The sequence below is a fragment of the Miniopterus natalensis genome, chromosome 13 (assembly GCF_054644295.1).
Source record: "Miniopterus natalensis isolate mMinNat1 chromosome 13, mMinNat1.hap1, whole genome shotgun sequence".
NCBI lineage: Eukaryota > Metazoa > Chordata > Mammalia > Chiroptera > Miniopteridae > Miniopterus > Miniopterus natalensis.
Window position 1 is genome coordinate 38,625,253 of NC_142093.1, and position 24,439 is coordinate 38,649,691.

General features: G+C 38.7%; 1 protein-coding gene and 1 pseudogene across 2 annotated transcripts; one reads left to right on the forward strand and one right to left on the reverse strand.

Annotated features, from left to right (window-relative positions):
* The first annotated feature begins 5,018 nt into the window (after positions 1–5,018).
* Positions 5,019–17,115, forward strand: LOC107529296 (uncharacterized). 2 transcript variants are annotated; one of them, XR_015715526.1, is made up of 7 exons: positions 5,019–5,098; positions 6,093–6,213; positions 6,868–6,971; positions 10,895–10,974; positions 15,031–15,095; positions 16,697–16,870; positions 16,957–17,115. XR_015715526.1 is itself a non-coding variant. In XM_087823611.1 (6 exons), the coding sequence occupies exons 1-6, from the start codon at positions 5,065–5,067 to the stop codon at positions 16,749–16,751; spliced, it is 459 nt and encodes a 152-aa protein (XP_087679737.1). In that variant the 5' UTR covers positions 5,019–5,064; the 3' UTR covers positions 16,752–17,115. The 2 variants fall into 2 exon arrangements, 1 of the variants encoding a protein (XP_087679737.1); XM_087823611.1 differs by having other exon boundaries at positions 16,697–17,115.
* On the reverse strand, positions 9,218–9,598 carry LOC107529297 (adenosine 5'-monophosphoramidase HINT1 pseudogene; annotated as a pseudogene).
* Positions 17,116–24,439: the final 7,324 nt, after the last annotated feature.

The window sequence follows — 24,439 nt, forward strand, 5'->3', positions numbered from 1 at the left end:
GTATATATATTTTCCTTGAAACTTAGCAAACCAAAATTAAATGAACAATGGTAGTTAGTAGGTTTTTCACCAAATGTTTAGCAGCCAACATTTTTTTTTTAATCCTCGCCCCAGGATATTTTTTCCATTGCTATTCAGAGAGATTGGAAGTGAGAGAGAGAAACGTCAGTGTGAGAGAGACACATCAGTTGGTTGCCTCCTGCACCCAGGGGATCAAGCCTACAACCAAGGTACATGCCCTTGACTGGAATCGAACCCGAGATCCTTCAGTCCTTGGGCCAAGGCTCTAACCACTGAGCCAAACTGGCCAAGGCTAGCAGCCAAGATTTTATTTAACTTCAAGCCTTTGAACACTATCACTATTGTACATGAACAATTTGCAACATCACGTGCAAAAATAGTGTTATCAAGAGTCACTGTGGCTATCTAAATTTAAGTTCATTAAGATAAAATTTAAATTTTACTTCCTCAGTCACAGTAGGCCCATTGCAAGTGCTTAGTAATCACATGTAACCAGTAGCTACAATATAGGGCAGTGCAGATATAGAGTATTTCCATCTTTGCAGAAAGATCTACCAAATAGATTTGACCTAGAATAGTGGACTGTTGATACCGAAACTATGTCAAAGGTTTTATTCCCTTAAAGATGAACCCAGGTAAAGAACAAAAAAGAGCCTGACAGGGCCTGGCTCAGCGGTTGAGCATTGACCTAGGATCCAGGAGATCTCAGTTCCATTCCCAGGGTGAAGGCACATGCCCGTGTTGTGGGCTCATTCCCTGGTCGGGGACATATAGGAGGCAGCCAATCAATGACAACTCTCTCCTCAGTGATGTTTCTATCTCCCTCTCCCCCTCTATCTGAAATAAATAAAAGATATATTTTAAAGAAGAAGAAAAGATAATAGAGCCAGGGTACAAATGATAGATAACTTGTCAATCACCTAAAATGATATATTGAGCCATAATTTCAAGCAATGTGGATCTAATCACTTGACTATTAAAAAACAAACGGCATAGTACAGTTCCCTCCCCAAACAGAGAGTCTGAAATTCTTCCCAAGGTCCAGGGTACAGGTGTATAAAAGCCAAGTTTCAAACATCATCAATCACTGTTAACTAGTGGTCAGACTGCATCTAATTTGGGGGAAAATTACTGACTCAACAGCAGGCATCCATATGGAATGACAAAGTAGGATACTTTTGTAAAGGATACTTTTTGTATGAAACAGGGCTGGCAAAGGTAAGACAAAATTTAACCAAGGCTAGAGATAGTACATTTCCAGAGAATCACAGATGGTTAATGTTGGTACACACACATACTTTAAATACAATTTGTCTTTATTGAAAAAAAAGGGTCAGTTGGGGAAGAAACTTACAAGTATTCACCTTAACCCACCCTCCCCACTCAAATTCCATCTAAATGGCCTTTAGAATGAGAGAACTTCAAACCATGTATTGAAAACAGGATTTTCTTCCAGATACAATGCTGAAGATACACACTGCTGGACAATGTACATCCTGAGAGAAGGCAACCTGATCGGTAAATAAGGAAGCAGCCCTAGCAGAACCCAATGTCCATCCCACATCTTAAAGGGGAGGAGCCATTTCCTGCCTAAGTTTGATCTCAGGGTGTCCTTTTACAGAACTTAATCCTTTGTTTTTTCCCTTTCTCTACTTTTTTCCTCTCTACTGACTCCTTCACTCAGTATTTAAATGTGCTGAATTTCTCCCATCTTTGAAAAACCATCAGTCACACATTTACCAACTACCATATTTTGCCCTGCATCACCAAACTCCACAGCATTCTCCAAACTGTCTTCATTCAAAAGCCATTGACAACTCAACCTCACGAAAACTTCCTGAGTCAACAAAGACTTTGTTGCTAAATCCTATAGGTTCCATGTGTTTGGATTTTTTTTCACTCCTTTTAACATTTAAAATTAACCACTTTTTTGTCCTTAAAAAAAGCAGCCTAGCCCCAGCCGTTTTGGCTCAGTGGCGAGAGCACTGGCTCACGGACTGAAAGGTCTTGGGTTTGATTCTGGTCAAGGGCATGTACCTTGGTTGCAGGCTCGATCCTGGCCCCAGTCCAGCCCCTGTGTAGGGAGGCAGCCAATTGGTATGTGTCTCTCACATTGATGTTTCTCTCTCCCTTCCACTCTCTCTGAAAAGCAATGGAAAAAATATCCCCAGGTGAGGATTTAAAAAAAAAGCAGCCAGCAGATGTTGCTCAGTGGTTGAATGTCAAACCATCAACCAGGAGCTATCAGAGTTCAGTTCCCCGACAGGGCAACATGCCCAGGTTATGGGCTTGCTCCCCAAGTAGGGGTCGTGCTGGAGGGAGCCAATCAATGATTCTCTTATTGATGTTTCTCACTCTCCCCCTCCCTTCCTCTCTGAAGTCAATGAAAACATATTTTTTTAAAAACAGCCTTCTCTTAAACTTTCTCATACCACACTTACCCAGTTTTCGTTCTGTTTTTCTGACCATTCCTTAGTCTTTGAGGATTCCTCCTGTGGCTATCTCCAGGCCTTTTTTCTTCAATTTGCAGGAAGTGGGTGAATTCATGCACTCTCAGGGCTTTGCCAATGTAAAAGCATTCAAATCCGTGAATTTTTGTGAGTTTATTTGAGCCAAGCTGTCAACAAATGCCAGGAAGGAGAATCTCAACGGATTGAGACAGTGCTCTGGAGAATGGCAGTCTTGCATCTTGTTTTATACATTAAAATCTAAGGAGGAGCCATAAGTGAGTTACATGAAATCCACTGGTGATAGATTAGGGAGGTGGGACAAAGCAAAGTGGGGGAGGCGACCTCTGGGATTGGATTAAAAGTAAAATGATAGACACAGTTCTTTTACTTAGGTGGGTGCAGGATAGTTAACAGTGAACAATTAACAATGAGAGAATTTGTGGTCTCTGCAGAACAGTGCCTGAGTTTTGAGGGGTCCAGAAAAAGGAAAATTGATATTCCAGAGATATATTATCGTAGATGCAAACAAACAGGCTCAGTTAAGGTAAAGATTGACCATTCATTGCCTTGGAAGGTAGTGGCCTAGGATGTGACTACCCACCATAAGCAGCTTTCAAAAAAAGCTTTTGTGGCCCAGCCAGGTGTGGCTCAGCAGTTGAGCAACCACCTAGGATCCGGAGATCCTAGTTCAATTCCTAGTCAAGGCAAATGCCTGGGTTGGGGGCTTGATCCCCAGCCAGGGGCCTGCAGAGGGCAACCAATCAATGACTCTCATCATTGATGTTTCTGTCTCCCTTCTCTCAAATCAATAAAGATACGGTTTTTTTAAAAATCCGAGATTATAGAGAAAAATTACACTGAAGAAATTCATCTCAGGTTTAAAAAAAAAAGATATATTTGAAAAAAAAAGTTTTTGTGGCCTCTTTTCCTCCACAGCTTCAAATGAACATCTGTATTCTGATGACTCCTTTTTCTGTAGTTCCAGCCTAGATCTCTTCTGAGCTCCAAATACACATCTACTTGGTATCTCCTCTTGGGTGTTCAAAATGGCACTTCAAATTACCTTGTCCTGATACGAATGTATCTTCTTTCCCCAGAATTGATCTTACATGCCTTATCTTAGCAAATGATGCTGCCATCCACCTAGTTTCACTAACCTGAAACCTGGATGTCATTCTTGAACCTTCTAATTCCCTCACCCTCTGCATACAAACATCCCCAAGTTTTTCTATTTCACCAACTATTTCTCAAATTTAAGCACTTCCCACCATAACTGTTGATACCATTCTAGTACAGGCCATTGTAATTTACAATCCAAATTATTGTACTGGTCTCCTATGCCATTCCCCCAGTCAAGCCTGTACATTATCAGTGTTCTCTGAATAAACTCAATCTGGTTCCCTCCCATCCTTTGCTTCAGGGTAACTGCCATAGTTTCCAAATCTATTCTGGCCTTGTCATTACATTTCCACTCCTTGTTCCCCAAGTGACTGCCATACTTTCAGTTCTCTGCATAGCCCATCCTCACCCTTGTATGTGCAGCCCCCTCTGCCCCCACAATCTCTTCCACCTCTCCCCACTACAAACATCACCTGGCTAATTTCTACTCCTCCCTAAGGTCTTGTTGGACATCACTTCCTTCTGGGAACTTCTCTTGACAACCCTCCCCCTAAAACCAGTTAGGTATCAGTCTTAGGTGCCCTCGTAATGTTCTTTCCCTATCAGTGCAGGTTCACACTGTTGGCTAGTTTGTACCCCTCAGTGGCCAGCAGTCTACTCAAGAGCAGGCATGTCTTTTTCACTATTAATCCTATGGTACCCAGGTGTGCAATAAATGGTCATGTGAATAATTTTATTAATCATGCTTTTTTGTTTCTTTTATTTTCTCATGTTTTAACACCTGCAGCCTTAGGAGAGTATCTTTGAATTGGTAGCCTATGTCCTCTAACCCCCTTCTTTACCAACCTTTCACAAACCAGGCACTATTCCTTTGCCCTAATGAGTCCAGGGCCAGCTACGAAACAACCCTGGACAGCCCCTACATCCCAAAACCCGCTGAAATTATTCAAACTAGCCAATCACAAATAAACCCACCTACCCTGCATCTCCCATTCCTTCCTTCAAAAACCACAATCAAGTCTCTTACCCATGCTTTCCCCTCGCTCCCTCTGCTTCCTGACCCACCGTGGTGCCCAGGTTAGAATTGGTTTGATATGAAATATTTTGTGCATGTGGACAAGAACTGGAAAGAAAAACGGGGGTGAGGGAATGAAAACTGTTAGGGTGGTGGACATACGCGTTTTTCCAGATTTCTATAATAACATCAACTAGCACACTTTAATGCCCACGGCGAAACAAAAGCCAGCACGAGGGAGCAGAGGTAACAAGCAGCTAGCTGCTCACCGGCATCTTCCAGCGCAGAAGCGGGCCGCGCGATCCTGGGCTGGTTTGCGCAGCCTCAGCTCTTTAGAGGCCGGAACCCTTGTGAGTCGTTCCACTGTTTTCCAGTCGGCAGTGAAAGCGCAGTTCCGGCCCTCCCGGAAATCGCTGCACAGTGGTTTCCGAGGCGGCGTGAGGTAGAGGAGCGCTCCAAATGGGTCGCAGCCGCAGCCGCTCCCCACGGAGGGGTGAGTCCAGAAGCAATTTGTAGGATTTGGTGCTCGGTTGGAGGCACATCTCCCCTCTCTTTTTTCCTGTGCGAGAGCAGCTGAGATTCAGGCCCTTTACTGCCGAGAAGAGTGTGGTGGGGGGCGGGGGTGAATGGGGGAACAAAGACCTCGGCCCTTTAGTTTGAAAGCAGGTGTTTTTTCTCCTTTATAAATTGAGTTTCGCTCTTTGTCAGACTCCTGTAGTAACTTTTGACATTCTTGTGACTGGGTAATTTAGACTTAGACCACGGTTCCTTCGTTTAATTTCTGGGTGACAATGTGCAGGTCATCTAACCTTTCTGAGTCCGAATTTCCGTAATTAGACATGGGGGGTAATATTACCGAACTTTAAAAACTTATGTGAGAATTAATGGCACATTCCGTAACACTCAGCATGTGATACTGCCTGTGTCTTAATGCTTAATGTTAGGTTACTCCAGTTTATTGTAGTAGGGAAATCGATTTTTAGATTCTTGCGTCCTGGGAGCTCACCTCCTAAGGTCTTCTGGTCGCCATTCCCAGAAATGAGGCAGTGCCATGTACAGAACACAGGACTTATAACTTAGACCCTCGGTTCCGTCCCCTGGTTAGTTTTCACCACCTTAAACTAGTACAAGACTTGATTTTCTTAAAAGTTCAGTGAAGCCTGGATCCACCTATTTGGGCACTTAAGATGTGCTAAATCAGAATTAAGAAGTACTGTTTAATTGTATGATACATACCGTATTTCCTCGATTTAGTATTAAAAAAAAGTAAAAAAAATCTCAATTTTATTATATTGAGTACATGTGGAAACGTTAATAGTTTGGAAATATATGTATTTAGCCAAATAACATTGTTACAATTAATTTCACCTGCTTTTTACTTTTTTAATTGACTACTAGAAATGGCTCACATTATATTCATATTGGACAGTGCAGCTCTAAATGTTTGAGGTAATTTTCGGCTCTGCAATTTTGTTTGTTTGTGTTAGAGCGCAGGCGGTCCCGGTCCACTTCCCGGGAGAGAGAACGCAGGCGCCGAGATAGGTCCCGGTCCAGGGAGAGAGACAGGAGAAGGAGTCGCTCTCGATCCCCACACAGAAGACGCTCCAGGTAAGTGCAGAACATAGCCCTGGGTTTTACCGAAAGTCCCAAAGAAACTAGTTCTTGCCCTTTACTTTGATTTTATCACTTCTCAGGCAATTTACAATGTCATGAAATGAGGGGAACTTAAGCCCACCTTATTGGAAACCTAACATTTCATTGGTGAAAGGGGTTAATAAGTCTCTATTCCTAGAGTTGCCTTTAGGAGTAAGTGAGAAACTTAACATGGTGCTTGGCAAGAATAAGAAATAAGTGTTTTGTTTTTTATTGACTTTCTGGTGATAAAGATTTATTCAACTATAATCAAGAATGTGAGATCTTGAAATAACCTAGAATGGACTCTTGATTCTTAATTAAGCATCAATTGCTGTTTAAGTCAACTTTCTGTGTGTTTATGTGTAGCTGATAGAAACTGTTCAGTGACATTTTTCTGGCTTACAGTTTTGTAGCCCTAGCTATACTAAGACTGTATTTACGTTGTTAACAATCAGGGCCTAGGCAGAACCTTCTAACTTATTCTTCTATAGGAAATGGACTCGTGGTTCTCTGGAGCCTGGCTTTTGTTCAGCCTTTACCTTTCAGGCACTCATGTATATCTGTGCTGATTGACACAAGTGGCCAGGTATGTGTCTGTTTCTGACCTCTTTACTTATTAAATATTAGATCCCCAAGACGACATAGATCCACATCTCCTTCTCCTTCTCGACTGAAAGAAAGAAGAGATGAGGAAAAGAAAGAAACAAAGAGCAAAGAACGTCAGATTACTGGTAATGTTATTAGATAAGAAACTGTAGGAAGAGTTTGGATAACTTCAGGCATGATAAAATTATAAGAGTATAATTTTTTAACATTGTAATATATTAAGGTTTTAATAGTGTTCATTGCATATGGTTTTGAGATTTTGTTTTAATTGTCCCTCAGTGAGTTTCTGGTTATCTATGGTGCCTCTGATATAGGAAAGACAATTAAAAATGTGAGCATATTTTATTTTGGAAGTACCCTCAAAACAAGTGTCATGTCTGATATTAAAGGTTGTCCTGGCTAAAGGCTTCAAGCATGTCCTTTTTTTGTTTTTAATTTATCTTTATTGTTGAAAGTATTACAGATATCTCCTTCCCCCCCCTCCAATTAACCCCTTGCACCCTACTCCCACCCCCTCCCTAGGCCTTCACCACACTACTCTCTGTGTCCATGGGTTGTGCATATATGCATATAAGTTCTTTGGCTAATCCCCCCCCCCCGAAATATGTCAGTCTGTTACTGGTAATGTTATTAGATAACAGTATGTCAATGTCTCGAGGTTGATTTTTTTTTTTTTTAATATGTCTTTATTGATTTCAGAGGGAGAGGGAGAGGGAGATAGAAATATCAATGACGAGAGTCATTGATCAGCTGCCTCCTGCACACTCCCTACTGGGGATCGAGCCAGAAACCCAAGCATGTGCCCTGACTGCGAATGTGACCATGACCTGGTTTGAAAGTTGCAGCTCAACCACTTAGCTATGCTGGCTGGACTCTTTTGCCCATTTTTTAATTGGATTGTTTGTCTTCCTTTTGTCGAATTGTATGAGTAGTTTATTTATTTTAATATATTTTTTATTGATTTCAGAGAGAGGAAAGAAGGAGAGAGAGATAGAAACATCAGTGATGAGAGAGTTGTCACTGATCTGCCTCCTGCAGGCCCCCAAACGGGGATCGAGGCTGCAACCCAGACATGTGCACTGACTGGGAATCGAACCTGGATCTCCTGGATCCTAGATGGCTGCTCAACCACTGAGCCACTCCCTGCTGGGCTGTATGAATACTTTATATATTTTAGAAATTAACTCTTTATCGGCCCTAGCCAGTTTTGCTCAGTGGCTAGAATGTCGGCCTTTGTACTAAAGGGTCCTGGGTTCGATTCAGGCCATAGGAACGTACCTCAGTTGCAGGCTCAATACCCAGCGCCGGTCAGGGTGCATGCAGGAGGCAACCAATCAGTGTGTCTCTCTCAACACTGTTTCTCTCTCTCTCACTCTCTCTCCCCCTTCTAATCTCTCTGAAGAACAATGGAAGAAGTATCCTCGGTTGAGGATTAAAAAAAAATCCCTTATCAGGTGTATCATTGGCAAATATGTTCTCCCATAGAGTGGGTTCCCTTTTCATTTTGATGCTGATTTTCTTTGCAGTACAGAAGCTTTTTAGTTTGATGTGCCATTTGTTTATTTTTTCTTTTGTTTTCTTGCCCTAGGCGATGTATCTATGAAAATTGTGCTATGTGAGATGTCTGATATTTTGCTGCCTATGTTTTTTCCTAGGATTTTTATGGGTTTGTGACTTATATTTAAGTCTTTTATCTGTTTTGAGTTTATTCTTGTGTGTGGTGTAAGTTGGTGGTCTAGCTTCATTTTTTTGCATATACCTCTCCAATTTTCCCGACACCATTTATTGAAGAGACTGTCTTTATTCCATTGTATGCTCTTGCCGCCATTGTCAAATATTAATTGAGCATAATGGTTTGGGTCATTTTCTAGGTTCTCTGTTCAGTTCCTTTGATCTATATGCCTGTTCTTGTGTCAGTTCCAGCTGTTTTGATTACAGATTTGTAGTATAACGTGATACCCGGTATTGTGACCTCTCCAACCTTGTTCTTTCTCAAGATTGCTGCAGCTATTCGGGGTCTTTTTTGGTTCCATATAAATTTTTGTAGTGTTTGTTCTAGATCTGTGAAATATGCCATTGGTATTTTAATAGGGATTGCATTGAATCTATAGATTACTTTGGGTAGTATGGACATTTTAGTGATGTTAATTCTACCAATCCGTGAACATGGTATATTCTTCCACTTGTTTATATTCTTTTTTTTTTTTTTTTTTTTTTTTTTTTGCAGCAATGGCTTTTATTATGTATGGGTCTTAGAAATTATTTCATCAGTTTCTCCATACACAGGCAAAAATAAGTGTACTGTTTAGCACATTAGAACTTGCAAAACTGATCATTGCCTAGAGTAGGGAAAATTATCCCTAAATCATGCTTAACCAGGAGGCCAATTCATTTGCTGACCTCTAAGAACATGAAGATGAACATGATACACAGACAGTCCCCCATCTGAGCCTTCATTCACCACCATTTGATAACTCTTCTTCAGGCCCAGATCAGCAGCACATTTCTTGCCAACAATCATTAAATGTCCAAGAAGACTTTCATCATCGTCTTCTGCTGCAGAAATCTGGGATATATGCTTCGTAGGTATCACCAGAAAATGTGTTGGTGTTTGAGAGGAAATGTCATGGAAAGCAAGACACTACTCATCCTCAGAAATGATTTTGGCTGGGATTTCCTTGCGAATAATCTTCCTGAAGATTTTGTCGCCACCAGGCGGAGCGGCCTGAGCCTTGGCGATCTCATCTGCCATCGCGGCCTCGCTTCTGCTGTTTATGTCCTTTTCTATCTCTTTTTTTCATCGTCCTATAGTGTTCTGAGCACAGGTCTTTTATCTCATTGTTTAAGTTTATTCCTAAGTATCTTAATTTTTTTGTTGCAATGGTAAATGGTATATTTTTTCAGTTTCTCATTCTGAGAGTTCATTGTTGGTGTAACAAAAATGCCATCGATTTCTGGATGTTGATTTTGTATCCTGCTACCTTGCTGAATTCATTTATTAAATCTGGTAGTTTTTTGGTGGAGTCCTTAGGGTTTTCTATGTACAATATCATGTCATCTGCAAATAATGACAGTTTTACTTCCTCTTTTCCAATTTGGATGCCTTTAATTTTTTCTTCTTGTCTAATCGCTGTAGCTAAGACTTCCAGTGCTATGTTGACTAAGAGTGATGAAAGTGGACACCCATGTCTCATTCCTGTTCTTAGGGGGAATGTTTTAGTTTTTGCCCATTGAGTATGGCTGTAGGTTTGTCATATATGGCCTTTATTATGTTGAGGTATGATCCCACCATTTCCACTTTGCTGAGAGTTTTTATCAAAAATGGGTGCTGGATTTTGTCGGGGTTTTTTTGCCTCTATTGATATCATCATGTTTGTCTTCCAGTTTGTTTATGTGATGTATCACATTTATTGATTTGCAAATATTGTACCAGCCTTGCATCCCCAGAATAAATCCCACTTGGTTATGGTGTATGATGTTTTTAATATAATGCTGAATCTGATTTGCTAATATTTTGTTGAGGATTTTTGCATCTATGTTTATCAAGGATATTGGCCTGTAGTTCTCTTTCTTTGTAGTGTCTTTATCTGGTTTTGGGATTAGGATAATGCTGGCCTGGTAAAAAGAACTTGAAAGTGTTCCTCCTTCTTGGATTTTTTGGAATAGTTTGAGGATGATAGGTATTAGTTCTTCTTTGAATGTTTGGTAAAACTCCCCTGTGAAGCCCTCATCCCAGGCATATGACCGTGACCAGGAATCGAACAGGCAACCTTCTGGTGCTTGGGACGATGCCCAACCAACTGAGCCACACAATCCAGGGCTAAGCAGTCTCCTCTGATGGAAAATGGAGAGCACATTTCTCCCTTGCCTCTTAAGTTACAATCTGCCCAAATTTAAGAGAAATTTTTTTTTTCATTAACTCAACTCTTTAGCTAGTTGTTTTATGTGTTCTCTGCTGGTAAGGTAGAAGGACTGTTAATCTCTTGCCACCTTTCCTTTTATATATCTAAAATGATAGTGTTTTAAAAATTATCACTTATTTTTGCAGAGGAAGACTTAGAAGGCAAAACAGAGGAAGAAATAGAAATGATGAAGGTAATGGGATTTGCCGCCTTTGACTCCACAAAAGTAAGTAAAACTGGAAGCCAGTTAAGCCTTCTGATTTGAACTAATCCATTGTGGCTGTCCCATTTTTCCGTATTCTTTTACTGTTGCCTGTGTAATTTCCTCCACTGGTACAAGTTGATTCAGTTAAAAGACAATAACTATCTGTATTAAGGGCTTTGAGAGCACAGAAGGAAGCAGTGAGGTACCATTGGAATCCAGAGAGTGTTTGCCTGGGATGATGTTGAGTTAGATCTTAAAGGGCTCAGTACAAAGAGGAGGAAGATCATTTGAAGTAGAAGGAGGAGCTCATGAAAATGCCATGTAGGCATGAAGGACTGTGGGAATTTCAAATTCAGTGACTGTTAAAATGGTGCTGATGGGCCAGTGACTACAATGAGGCTGGAGACAGAGGTAGGAAGCAAATCACAGAGGGTTTTTGCTGCCCTTGGCCATACAAAGGAATTTAGAGTTGATTCTTTAGGTGTTAAGAGAAAGCTATGATTTTTAACACCTTGCTCACTGGTCTCAAGTTGACTTGTGTCTGTACTTACATTAATTTAAATAATTTTAAACACCTTGCTGACCAGTCATGAGTATTCTAGTGGGGAAAAGTAGCCAGCCACAGGAGCAAGTTCTGGCTCAAAATAGCTGGTCAGCAAGGTGTAAGAAAAGGAGTGATAGGATTTTTTGTGTGTTTTAGAAAGATGACCCAGGGCAGCATTGGAGCACAGATGGGAGGCAGGTTAGATTGGAGGCAAGGAGAACTGCTGAGTTGTGCAAGTGAAAGATGATGAAGGCCTGAACTGAGAGGAGGGGCCAGAATATTGGGAACCATTCAGGAGCCAGAGTTAGTGGTGTTGGCAGTGGGAGTGAGCAGTCAGTGATGACCCTGAGGCGACAGGCTGAAAGACTAGGTGGTAGGGTTAACCAAGAAAGGATTATGAGAAGGGGAAGTGTTGTGAAACAGAAGAAGGAAATTGAGCTGCCAGATGAAGATGACATTGGGTAGCTGCATACATGTCTCATAGCTCAGAGAGGAGTGGATTGGAGATTGAATGCTGTCTAGGCATCACAATACTGGAAAGAATAATGAAATGGGAGAGGAAAAAGGGAGGGTTTGTGGAGACGGAGCTAAAGTCAGGGATTATAGGGAAAGAGAGGAGAGAGAGAGAGAGAGGGAGGGAGGGAGGGAGGGAATTGGGTAAAGAGAGAAATAGGGGAAAGGGGAATTTGAGAGAGGAAATGGACAGGGGGTAGAGGGATTGCAGGGAGCTAGTAGGATAGACAGGGAAAATGTGTGTGGAGAGGGAATGTATTTTTAAAACTTTCTTTTAGTTTCATAAATGGGAATTGATATTTTTGGGGAAAATAATCCACTTCCCCTAAGCTTGTATTCCATTGAGTTGTTAATGGAGTGGGGTAATTTCACATGCTATAAGCGTTTCTAACTGATATGATTGTATAGGGTTTATGTGTTCCTTTAATCTTCACCCAGGGATATTTTTTCCACTGCTTTTCAGAGAGAGTGGAAAGGAAAGAGAGAGAGAGAAACATCGATGTGAGAGAGACACATCAATTGGTTCTCTCCCGCACATGCCCTGACCAAGCCTGCAACTGAGGTACGTGCCCTTGACCGGAATCGAACCTGAGACTCTTCTAAGGGCCGACACTCTAACCACTGAGCCAAACCCGCTAGGACTCACATGTTCTTTTAAAACAGCATTGTATATGCCCTGCCTGATGTGGCTCAGTTGGTTAGGTAGTGTCTTGTGCACCAAGAGTTTGCTGGTTCATTTCCTGGTCAGGGCACATGCCCGAGTTGTGGGCTTGTTCCCCAGTAGAGGTGCATGCAGGAGGCATACGCTCTCATATCAGTGTTTCTCTCTCTCTCTTCCTTCCTCTTTCTCTCTAAAAATCAATAAACTATTCTTAAATAAATAAATAAATTAATTAATTAAAATGATATTGCATAAAGTAAGAGGAGTACTGAGGCATGAATGTTTTGAAGTGAAAAAATTAAGAATGAGCTCTTATTCCTACAAATAGTTATGTGAACTCCATTTTGGAATTTAATATAGTTTATGTATCAGCTTTTTTTTCTGAAATATTTGCATTCCAGAGTATTTTGTAAGTGAAATGATTTATTAATGTATATGTGGGGTGAATAAAAATATCTCCAAAGTAAAGCAACTATACATTTATTTATTTATTTTTTAGAAGACTAGAGAAAGAACTTACCAGAATTATTTTCCCTTTTGGGGGCAAGGGGATTACTGTTGCCCAATGTTGCAATTAATGACATCTGCAAGGATGTTAATGTAGTTTGTATGCAGTTAGCTTCATATGACTATCAGTTATAAGCTCACTTGTGTTTTTCAGTAATGTGTATTTGTGGTATATTATTGATCTATGATGGGACCTTTTCATATGCCAATGTAGTCACTTATTTTCCCTTCCATTTTAACATTCTAGAAATATTCGAAGTTTGGTTATGTTTATTAATGGATAATTTTCTATTCCAGCATGTAAATGAAAATAGGGCTATTAATATACAACTCTGCAAGTAGTTTTCAAAAATCATTAAGCCTTTATAAACTTAGAATTATTTCCTTTTTTTTCCAAGCCAGTCTTTCCAAGTCATGCCTATCTCCTATTCTTGAGAGGTCAGAATCATATACCTCAAGTAATTTATCCAGTATTCTTCCCTCCCCCCCAAATGTAGCGAAAATAGGAAAAGAAAAGTAAGCCCAAATATATTTATTTTACCTCCACTTCAAATATGTACCTAATCTGTACATGCCTTTAGGCCAATGAGTAAGAATCTTTTTTTTTGCCCTAGCACGGATGTCTAATAAGTATGCTACACAGATAGGGTATGCTCCTGTGAGTAATAATGCAGGAAGGTGGGGGTTGAGGGCCATGTGTGTGTGCATGCGTGTGGGGTGGGGAGAAAATGAGCATTAACCGATGATTTTCATACATTTAACAATTATTTTCTGAGCACCTGCAAGTGCAGTCAGTGGCCTAGGATGTGAGTATGCAAAGGTGACTCACAGTCATATCCCTCCATCAAGAAGCTTGCAGTCTCATACGGGACATAGCATCAAGTATGTACATCATGATAATACAGATTGGAACATGGAGGGTATTGTGAGGAAAGCCCAGTTAACATTCTGTGGGAGTTAGAGAAGAGGGCACTTCCTGCCAGCTAGATTATTGGAATTGGGCCTTGAACAATATATAAGAACCGGAGCCCGGCCGGGCGTGGCTCAGCAGTTGAGCATCGACCTAGGACCCAGGAAATTGGGGTTCGATTCCTAGTCAGGGCACATGCCCAGGTTGCGGGGCTAGGCAGCCAATCAATGACACTCTCATCATTGATGTTTCTATCTCTCTCTCTCCCCCTCCTTTCCTCTCTCTGAAATCAATAAAGATATGTATGTGTTTTTTAAAAAAAAAAAGAACCAGATAGTTGAACATTGAATGGGAGTTGGGATGTAATTCAGGCATGAGGAACAGCAAGTGGTGAGATAACTTGGCTGAATGAAAAGACCTGTAAAAGAATTCATGAAAAAGGGAAAAGGCCAAGATACATGTGACACTCAACATTAGCACCAGTTATTCTGTATTCTGATTCCTGATTTAAAAATCCAAAATGCAAGGCCTGTGTAACAAGTGGGACTTATATGAATGTTGACTGATCTACCCATGATTTGAGGATGTGAATTTTTCTAGATAAAATATCCTTAACTTATATGTGGTTTCAAAGAATGCTTTGACCAAAAAAGGTTAGGATCTGCTACCCTATTTCCCTATATGCCTTGCACATAATACATAAACCATGAATGTCTGTTGGTTTGACTATTATATTATTTGTGTGTTATTCTAAAAAAGCAAAACAGAGTTGGTAATACTTGAGAGTTCATGGGATGTTATCAGGATCTGAAAATTCTGTCATTGGGCTACCTCATTCTTAGATGGATCTTGCCAATTTAAGTCTGTCTATAGGATTCAGTTCTTTTGATTAAGGCATTTAATGTATCCTTACTGTTTTCTATATTTACTGATTTTCTCCAGGGGAAAAAGTTGGATGGCTCTGTAAATGCCTATGCCATAAATGTGTCTCAGAAGAGGAAGTACAGGTATGCATAACCCCATTATTATGTTTGAACTAATGATAAAAATGTGCTTGGGAAAGAATTTATTATGGGATAATTGTGTTTGTAGAAAGTGTAGCAGTTTTCCATACACTCCCTGTTTTAATCTTTCTTACTTATATTCTGGTGTGTTAATTTTCAATTTACATGTAAACTAATAACTATTATAGAGAAGAATAGTTGGCTTATATGTTTTAGGACTAGACCTTTCTTCAAAACATCATTTTTTAAAAGTCTTTAGACTTTAATTTTATTATAATTACAGATTTAAAATAAATCTCTCCTGAATTACTCACCTAGATTGATTATGTAAGGACTTCAACTGTAAATATAGTCTTCTGTTAAGTATAGACATTTTATTAATACCATAGGACAAATCAGTTCATACTTGAAATCTCACTGATTTCCTGCTGAATGGAAAAGTCAAGAAGACATCTTCAAACATTGCCTTTCTCTCTACCTTTATCACCGATTAAAGACAGACATTCCAATTAATTTAGAATATGCAAATGTGATTTGAGAACGCTTGTGAGTTAAGGAACCAGAATCATGGTTGACATTCCTTTGTAAAGTTACCTTCAAATAAAGTTTTATGGAGAAAACTGGTACAGTATGCGATCAGATTTACTTGATGGGTACCTATTTTGGAATTCTCCTCTATTCCCTTAAATTAGGTATTTAGTGTTTCCTAAAATAAATACCTACTTTCAAATGATTTTTTAAAAAGTCTGTGGAATCTTCCCATATAATTTTGAAAGTATATTTCCATACTTCTATTTGGGTTTTATAGAAATCGAAAATGCTTTGGCTTATTTTGGAAGTGAAGTAATCTTTTCTTACTGTACATTAAATAACCTTGAATACTTCTTACCCTAGACTTTGCCATCTTAAATGTGATTTATAGGTTTAATTTCTGAAGCATGTGATTTTGTTTTTTTTTAAGAGAGAGAGGAAGGGAGAGAGAGAAACATTGATTTTTGTTCCACTTATTTATGTATTCGTTGGTTCGTTCTTTTTTTTTTTTTAATCCGCTCCCAAGGATATTTTTTCCATTGCTTTTCAGAGAGTGTGGAAGAGAAAGAGGGAGGGAGACAGAGAGAGAAACATTGATATGAAAGAGATTCATTGATTGGTTGCCTGGTCAGTCCTCAGGCTGACGTTCTAACCACAAACTGGCTAGGGCCATTGATTGATTTTTTTTTTTTTTTTTTTTTAATATATTGATTTCAGAGAAAAAGAGAGAGAGAGAGAGAAACATCAATGATGAGAGAGAGTCATTGATGGGCTGCCTACTGTACGCCTCCCACTGGGGATTGAGCTCACAACCTGGGCATGTGCCCTGATGGGGAAATGAACTTCAGACTCCTGTATCATAAGCTGATACTCAACCACTGAGCCACGCCAGCCGGGCAATTGGTTGATTCTTGTATGTGCCCTGACCGGGGATCAAACCCTCTACCTTGGTGTATTGGGAAGACGTTCTAACTAACTGAGCTACCTGGCCAGGGCTATGATTATATTTTCATAAGAGGAATCCAGAATTAATTTTTTTAATGACTGTTGAATATTTTTCTTCTTTATCATAGGCAGTACATGAATCGAAAAGGTGGATTCAACAGACCTTTGGATTTCATTGCGTGAGAAATGAAATGTTGAAAAATGAGTTTTTTCTCCTCATCTTGATCCGAAGAGTGGATTTTGTATTGTGTATATTATATGCATCAAAGCAGGACAGGATCACAGTCCTTCTTCCTCTTAAAGTAAGAAAATTTTACCTATGATGTGTGCAGTTCACTTACCCTGCCTCAAAAGAAGAAATGTTAAATATTACATTTTTTTCTTTTAGGAAATATCATTTGGGGCTATCATCAGCCCCATTTTTTTGTCTTTATTCCTGTGGAAGCTGTATGTTTTCTTCCTGGATGCTCATTAGGACTTTTTAAAACACATATTAGTAATTTGGATGTAAGTTTCTCAAATAAAGCAGTATTTCTACCCCTCTGTATTTGATAGATATTTTATTACTATATAAAAGTATCTCCCTACGCATTTTCTTTTTTCATATGTAGATTTAGATAACATGATTCTTAGCAATTTAAAAATGAGAAGTATGAAAAAGTATAACTGGATTTTTATATCTTCTAAGGGTTTTCCTCAATACCATTTATTATTTTCCCCCCCATTAAAAAAAAAACTTATTAAAAACTTGGGAGAAAGTAAGAGAAAAGCTAAAATCAACTGTAATTTACACCCAGAAACAATCAATGTTAATATTTTGATATATATCTTTCCAGGTTCCTCCTGGTGTGTATTTCTTCCACCCATGAGATCAGAATGTGTATGCTGTTCTCTTTGGCTAATCTTTTCTCCCATGTCCTGTGAATCTTTTTTTAATATTCTTACATATTCTTTGGAAACTTAGCTTTTAGTAGGTACTTGGTTGTACCATAATTTATCATTAACTAATCATTTACTTGGTGAACATTGGCTTCCCTCTCATGATTTGCTGTGAGTAGTATCCCTATCACATGTATCTTTTTGTACTTGTTGCATTGTTTCCTCAGGTTCAGTTCTTAGATGTGAGATAAAGTGTGTGTGTGTGCATGTTTTAAGGCTTTTGATACATATATATGGCTAGAAAGGTAACAACAACCAACTCTGACCAGTAAAGTATGAGCATTCCCATTTCATACACATGCACCAATATTGGGTGTAATAATTAGTTTTCAATCTGATAAGTAAAATATTGGCATTTGCTTTTAATTTATTTAATTTCTGAAGAGGAAGAACATTTTTAAAAACACATGTTAGCCATATATATTTCTTTTGTAAAGTGCTAATTCCAAATCTTGGATCCATTTGTGTTTTGGAAAGTTTTTCTTTTTCTTATTTGAAGGAAGCTCTTTTTATATTGAAGATAATAACTATTACCCATCCTGTTTCACATCTCTCTGATATTTGAGGCTCTGTGGTTAGATTTTAAGTTTGGGTTGTTTGTTTTTTTAGTAACTAATACAAACACATGGAACACAATTCGGACAGCACAAAGGATATACAGTGATGACCTAATTGTGTATCTTTTCAGAGATATTCCATATATACACAAACATATTTTATTCAAATATAAGCAAACTTTGCAAACTATTGTGTAACTAGCCTTTTTTTTCACTTATTTGTAAACCTTAAGATTGTTTCTTACTTGAACATGTAATATTGCCTCTTTTTTTTTTTAATCATCAAGTATGGTTTATTCCAAAAAGTCAAAGAGAAATATTAGTGCAATTCACAGTTTCAATTTGGCTTCTTCTGCTGTATATCCTTAGTTATAGGACTCTATTCAGCTAGTTTTCATGTGGTTCTCAGTGATGGTTGTTCTATATTTTGTTGTCATTTTGATGTGGCCCTGGGAGGAGGGGTGAGCACAGGGTTTACCTACTCCACCATCTTGACTGGAAGTTCTGCCCCTTCTTTTTTTTTTTGTAAAGAGGAGCTGCCTTTAATTTTATCAGAATAAAAGAGAAAGTTACACTAAAACCATCAAACTTTGTCAACAAACTCAGTTCCTGGGGACTCCGTATTTAGCTCAGGCACTTGGTCCTGCTCTAGCTACCTCAGAAAACAATGTTCAGAAAGCCGACACTGAGCCTGGACGTTTTCACTTGCGAACCAAAATTCAAATGTGTTTCATGTACTGCAATTACAAAAGCAGGAAATTAAATAAATGCATTTTCTCAGATTTTCCAACAGGAGCAGAAAGGACTAGAGCTAAATATTCAGTAAACCAGAAAAACACAAGCTCCAGGGTCTACTGCTAAGTATTCTGATGGCTCAGGCTTTCGAGTAGCTCAGTAGATGGTATACATTCTTCAAAACTGAGAAAGGTGTAATAGTACAACGGTTTAAAGATCCTAAACTCAGCTCATCACCCTAGAAGAGGGAGCAGATTTCAGCTAAATAGAAAACATTCCTAATAAATACAAAAGTCCAATGCTGACTGGGCTGTTACCAGAAATTTGAGGTAGTTTCAAGCATGAACTTGAGGGTCAGTCTCAGTTTAAAAGATGGCTCTGCCCCAGGCCGGGTGAGTCGGTTTGTTGGACCGTTGTCCTGTGCACCAAAAGGTTGCAGGTTTGATTTCCGGTAGGGGACTGTACTGGAGGCCCTGCTTCTTTTTTTAAGGGCAGTAGTTATAGTACATTGTAGGGTAGACTATAACTCATTTTAAATAATGCCCCACTGATGGACATTCAAGTTGTTTCTAATCTTTTACCATTTAAAAAAAATTGTATAAGCATTATCCTTGTATGTATATGATTTTATGTGTCTTTAGCTGGATTTTTAAATCCTTCATTGTATCTGAAATTTGCCCGCTTATTATAGTTATTTAAAAGCCTTTTGGCAGCTTATTCCCTATAAAGGAAATAATAGTCATATGACTGCATTGCATAATACAGTGTACAGAGCACCTTGGTTCATTTCATCCCTATGAAATAGAGCAGGTATTATTATTTCCATTTCCCAGATGAGAAAGCTGAGGCTTTTCAGGCCATGAAGGCAGAAATTGTTGGTATTTATACTACCTGATGGCCTGAGTGCTTAAATATTTGAATGTGCTGTATTAGCTGCATAACTTGTAGTACCCATTGCACAGGTGTCACTGCCTTGGGCAGTCAGATTGTTTTGCTTGGACTTTTTGCTAACTGAGCTAAATAGACTCCAATACCCCCACTCACCAAAATACTTGTGTATCTGTAAATTATCTAGGACCAGGACCGTTTCTGACCATTTATGGGCACACCCAATTGTTTGAATAGGGAAGCTAAAAGTTCTGGGATAAAATAATATAACCCAAACTAAATTACAGGTCTTTGGATTGTCATCTTAGTGTGGTGTTAATAGAGATTTGACTTGAGATCTCAAAGCAGCATATTGTGTAAAGAAGTAATCTGAGAATATCTGGTAGGTTAATAGGTTTGTGCTCCATCAGGTAGAGGGAAAGAAATAGAGGAGGAAGTCTGAAAATCCTGAGATAAGACACCTCTGATCCTAAGAGAAGTCTTGGTTTGAAGGTTCTTTTGTCCATCAGATTGTCTGATTCCATAAGAATAACAAAGACGGAAAGAACATCCTTGTCTTCCTCTATCAGGTTGCTGCTTCAATGGGCATAAATTATGCCAAATCTTCTATTTTCAAGTATTTAAATGTTAAGAGTGCCCCAGGGCTCAGTCCTGGACTAGTGAGTCATCTGTTTGCGTGACATCAAACATCTCTTATGGCTCTCAACTTATACTTCCAGCCTGACCATTTTACTGAATTCCAGACTTGTATACGCACCGACATTATTAGGCACCTCAAATTTACAATGAACTGAGCTCTCATTTCCCTGCCTAGTCTTTGGGGCTTCCCCAGCTCTTCGAGTGGCTTGCTCGTCCACTCACTCCTTTGCTCAGACCAGAATCCTGAGGGTCATCCTTGACTCCTCCCTTCACCACAGTCCACCTCTGATTCATTAGCCAGTTCTTTTGACTAATCTGAGAGTATATTTTGAATCCACTTTTTTGAGGTATAATTGACATAAAGTTGTGAGATATTTCAAGTATACACCGTAATGATTTGATACATGTTGAAACCACTTTTCACCACCTGTACTAACCTAAGCCATCACTCTTGCCTGGACTACTATAGTAGCCTCCTACTAACTCTCCTTCCTTCTCTTGCTGCCTCAGTTTATTCTCCATTCAGCAGCAGAGGTGAACCTTTTAAAATGTGCAACAAATCATGTTGCTCCTGCCTCTGGTGTTTTTCTGTCATTAATAATAAGCCTAGTCTTCACTGTGGTCCACAAGCCTGAACAGTCTGGACCCTGGCATCCCACATCCTCACCCTCTTGCTGCTGCACTCAGCACGCTCCTGGCCTCCTTGCTGTTTCTTGAGAACAGATATGCATCTACCTAAGAGCCTTCCTACTTGTTCTTCCTCCTGTAATGTTCCTCCTCCCCGACAAATACCCCCACCTCCCAGTTTTGCATGGATAAGCTTCTTTATATTGTTCAGGTGTCTGTTCAAAATAAGGTCATTCCTGAATGCCTTATCCAAAATACCAACCCCCCCTCCCCCGTCCCTCTCTTGCCCTTTATCCTGCTTTACTCTTTTTGTTTAACATTTAAAAATGGAGATAAAATTCACATACCATAAAATTCACCCTTTTAAAGTATTCCTTTTCAGTGGCTTTTAGTATATTCACAGTTATGTATCCATCACCACTAATTCCAAAACATTTTCATTACCGCAAAAAGAAACTGTACACATTTACAGTCATTCCTCACTCTTCCCCACTCCAGAGACCACTAATGTATTTCCTGTCTCTAAGGACATGTCTAATCTGGACATTTTCATATAAATGGATATTTCGTGTAAATGGAATCATACAATAATTCGGTCTTTTGTGTCTGGCTTGTTTCACTTAGCATATTTTCAAGATTCATCCATGCTATAACATGTATCAGTACTTTATTACTTTTTATGGGTAATATTCTGTTATGTCACATACCACATTTTTATTTATAATTTATCAGTTCATGGGCATTTGGGTTGTTCCACATTTTGGCTATTATGAATAATGCTGCTATGAACATTCATATACAGGTTTTGTATGAACATATGTTTTTTATTCTCTTGGGTGTATAACTGGGATGGAAGCGCAGTTAATTATATAATAATTCTGTGTTTAACTTTGAAGCACTGTCAAACTGTTTTCCAAAGCAGCTGCACTCTTTTACATTCCCACCAGGAGTGTCTGAGTGTTCTAGTTTTTTCACATGCTCTCTAGAGTTTCCTTATAGCTTCTCACTGCCTGACGCACTCTATATTCACTTATTACTTTCTGGTTCTTCCACTAGACAAGAAGAAAGTGGCTTCTGTCTTGTTTGCGGCTGTAAGTCCAGCACCACACAGTGCCTGGCACAGAGTATAGCAGTCAATAAATATCCATTGAATTTGTAGATATAGTTCAGTGACCTTTTTGAACTTGGCCACTTCTCTTGATTTTTATGTTAACCTTTAGTTACCCAAGTAATAAATAGACACATTTTCCCTGTAAAAATTTTAAAACCTTATGGGAAAGCTAAATTCCATTTGAATAGTACCCCTCAATCCTGGTCTAATTGCCCCTTCTCTGCAGTGTATCTTTCTAGACCTTTGTCTATGCATGCATGTAAGTAACAGAGTTGGAAATGAGGAAGATACATTGTTTGGGACTTTTTTTAATACAAATAATATGCTGTAGGGATTATTTTACAACTAATTATTTAATACTGCCTTGGAGTTCTTTCCATGCCAGTTTATGTACCTCTCCCCCCACCCTTTTTGTTTTACCACTACTTAGTGTTTTGTGTACTATATATACCACTGTTTTTAATCCATTGCTCTGTTTTTAAAATATTTGTGGAGTAACTAATTTTTGCAAAGCAGTGTTCTTAAACGTTTTTAAATCTTAATATCATCATATTAGATGTCATGGTATTAGGGTGTCCAAGTAGCCACAAAGATGGGGATTGATATTCTTGAAGCAGAAAATTCCAGTCCTGATTTTTACACTTTGAAGAACAAAATCAGTTCCTCAGAAATTTATTTTAATGCTTATAGTGGTTAAGAAATGTCAAACTCAGTTACAAGTAAGGTGTTTTACTTCGTTTTGGAAGTTTTAAGACATTTAAGGATTGAAATACTACAGCTATCTTTTCCCTGCCACTCTGTGAGGTACTTACTGAAGAATTCTCTCTGCCAGAACTCCGGTAGCATTTAATGAACCTGCTGCTTACTCAGCATTTACATACTGTCCTCTGCCCACCTGGAGTATAGAAGCCCCTCAAAGGCAGGAGACTGAGTTTTAGCTTTCTAAAACATGCCATAAAGATTATCTGATGGGTAATATAGCTTACATCTTTGTGCTTTCTCATTTCCAACATTTTCTTTTTACTTCCCAATTCTATTAATTGATCTTGATGCCTGCTCAAAGATATATAAACTGTTGTATTTATGTTATTACATATAACGTTATTTAAAATTCTGGTCATAAAATTCAGTTTCAAACATTTTGGAATTTCCAGTTTTTATATTGTGGGTTGTGCCTGTCAGTAAGTGCTTATGTAATACCTTTGAGGTTCTAGGTCTAGGGGTTACCACTTCTACTTTGTTTCAGGATTTTCAGTTCTTTCTTCAACACCTGCACTTTCAGTTATCTTATTTAACTGGTCTTTGTATACATTTGTGTGAAATAATTTCTATAAAAACCAAACCAAACCTTTGTTTTATATTTGCTGCTTGATATCCAGTAGATGGCACCAAATACCCTTTAAAGTTCTTGATACCAATCCCTAGTTGGTGTTGCTAATTCATCGTTTCTTCCGTCACCACCAGGGAACAGTAATGGTCCATTCTTTGGTCTAATTCTCTGATTGTTATATAACTTCGTCTATTTGTATAGAATGTGAACCTGTTGGTGTTCAAATTATTAATTTGCTATTTCTGACTCAAATTTCAACCTTTTCTCCTTTTTTTATTTTTTATAAGTGATTTTCAATCATGGTGACTCTAGGGGAAGGATCATGATATAGAAATAAGGCTAGGTTTAAAAAAAGAGTTGAGGGTCAGAGAGAAAGAATAAAGAGATATGCTGAATGTTCATAATAAAATCAAAGAGAAAATATAAAAGTATGCAAAAGCCGCCCTGGCCGGTGTGGCTTAGTTGGTTGGAGTGTTGTGCCCTGCACCGAAGGTTCAAGGGTTTGCTTCCTGGTCAGGACACACATACTCAGGTTGTGGGTTCAATCCCCCAAGGCAGCTGATAAATGTCTCTCTCTCACATAGATGTTTCTCTCTCTGTCCCCCTCTCCTCCCTTCCTCTCTCAAATCAGAAAACATATCCTCGGGAGAGGATTAAAAACAAAGGATATAAAATCTAAAATTAAGAATAATGAAATGAAAGCATTTTTACTATTACCAGTTTTTGTACTTTACCATTATGATTTTCAAATTTGTTTTACAAATAACTTGTAATTTATGAAATAGTTCTTAAAACTAGTCTTTAAAATTGTTATATTCCCAGTCTCAATTTTTGTGCTTGCTTGAAAAACTTACCTTCAGTATGTGTATTTACTAGTGGTTTTTTTTTTAACAAAGAATCACCTTTTAGATCCAGTTAACCATTAAAATCAAAAAGTGTTTCCTGTATGTTAGGCATAGTTTACTACATTTATTCTACTTATTAATTCTGTCCGGTTTATTTAATTTTAATGGGTTTGTCAACCATTAAAAAGGACCCTTTTAAA

Coding starts and splice junctions, on each gene's coding strand:
- LOC107529296 (XM_087823611.1), top strand. CDS start 5,065: ATGGGTCGCAGCCGCAGCCGCTCCCCACGGAGGG. Junction 6,214..6,867: donor CCACACAGAAGACGCTCCAG/GTAAGTGCAGAA, acceptor ATTAAATATTAG/ATCCCCAAGACGACATAGAT. Junction 15,096..16,696: donor TCTCAGAAGAGGAAGTACAG/GTATGCATAACC, acceptor TCTTTATCATAG/GCAGTACATGAATCGAAAAG.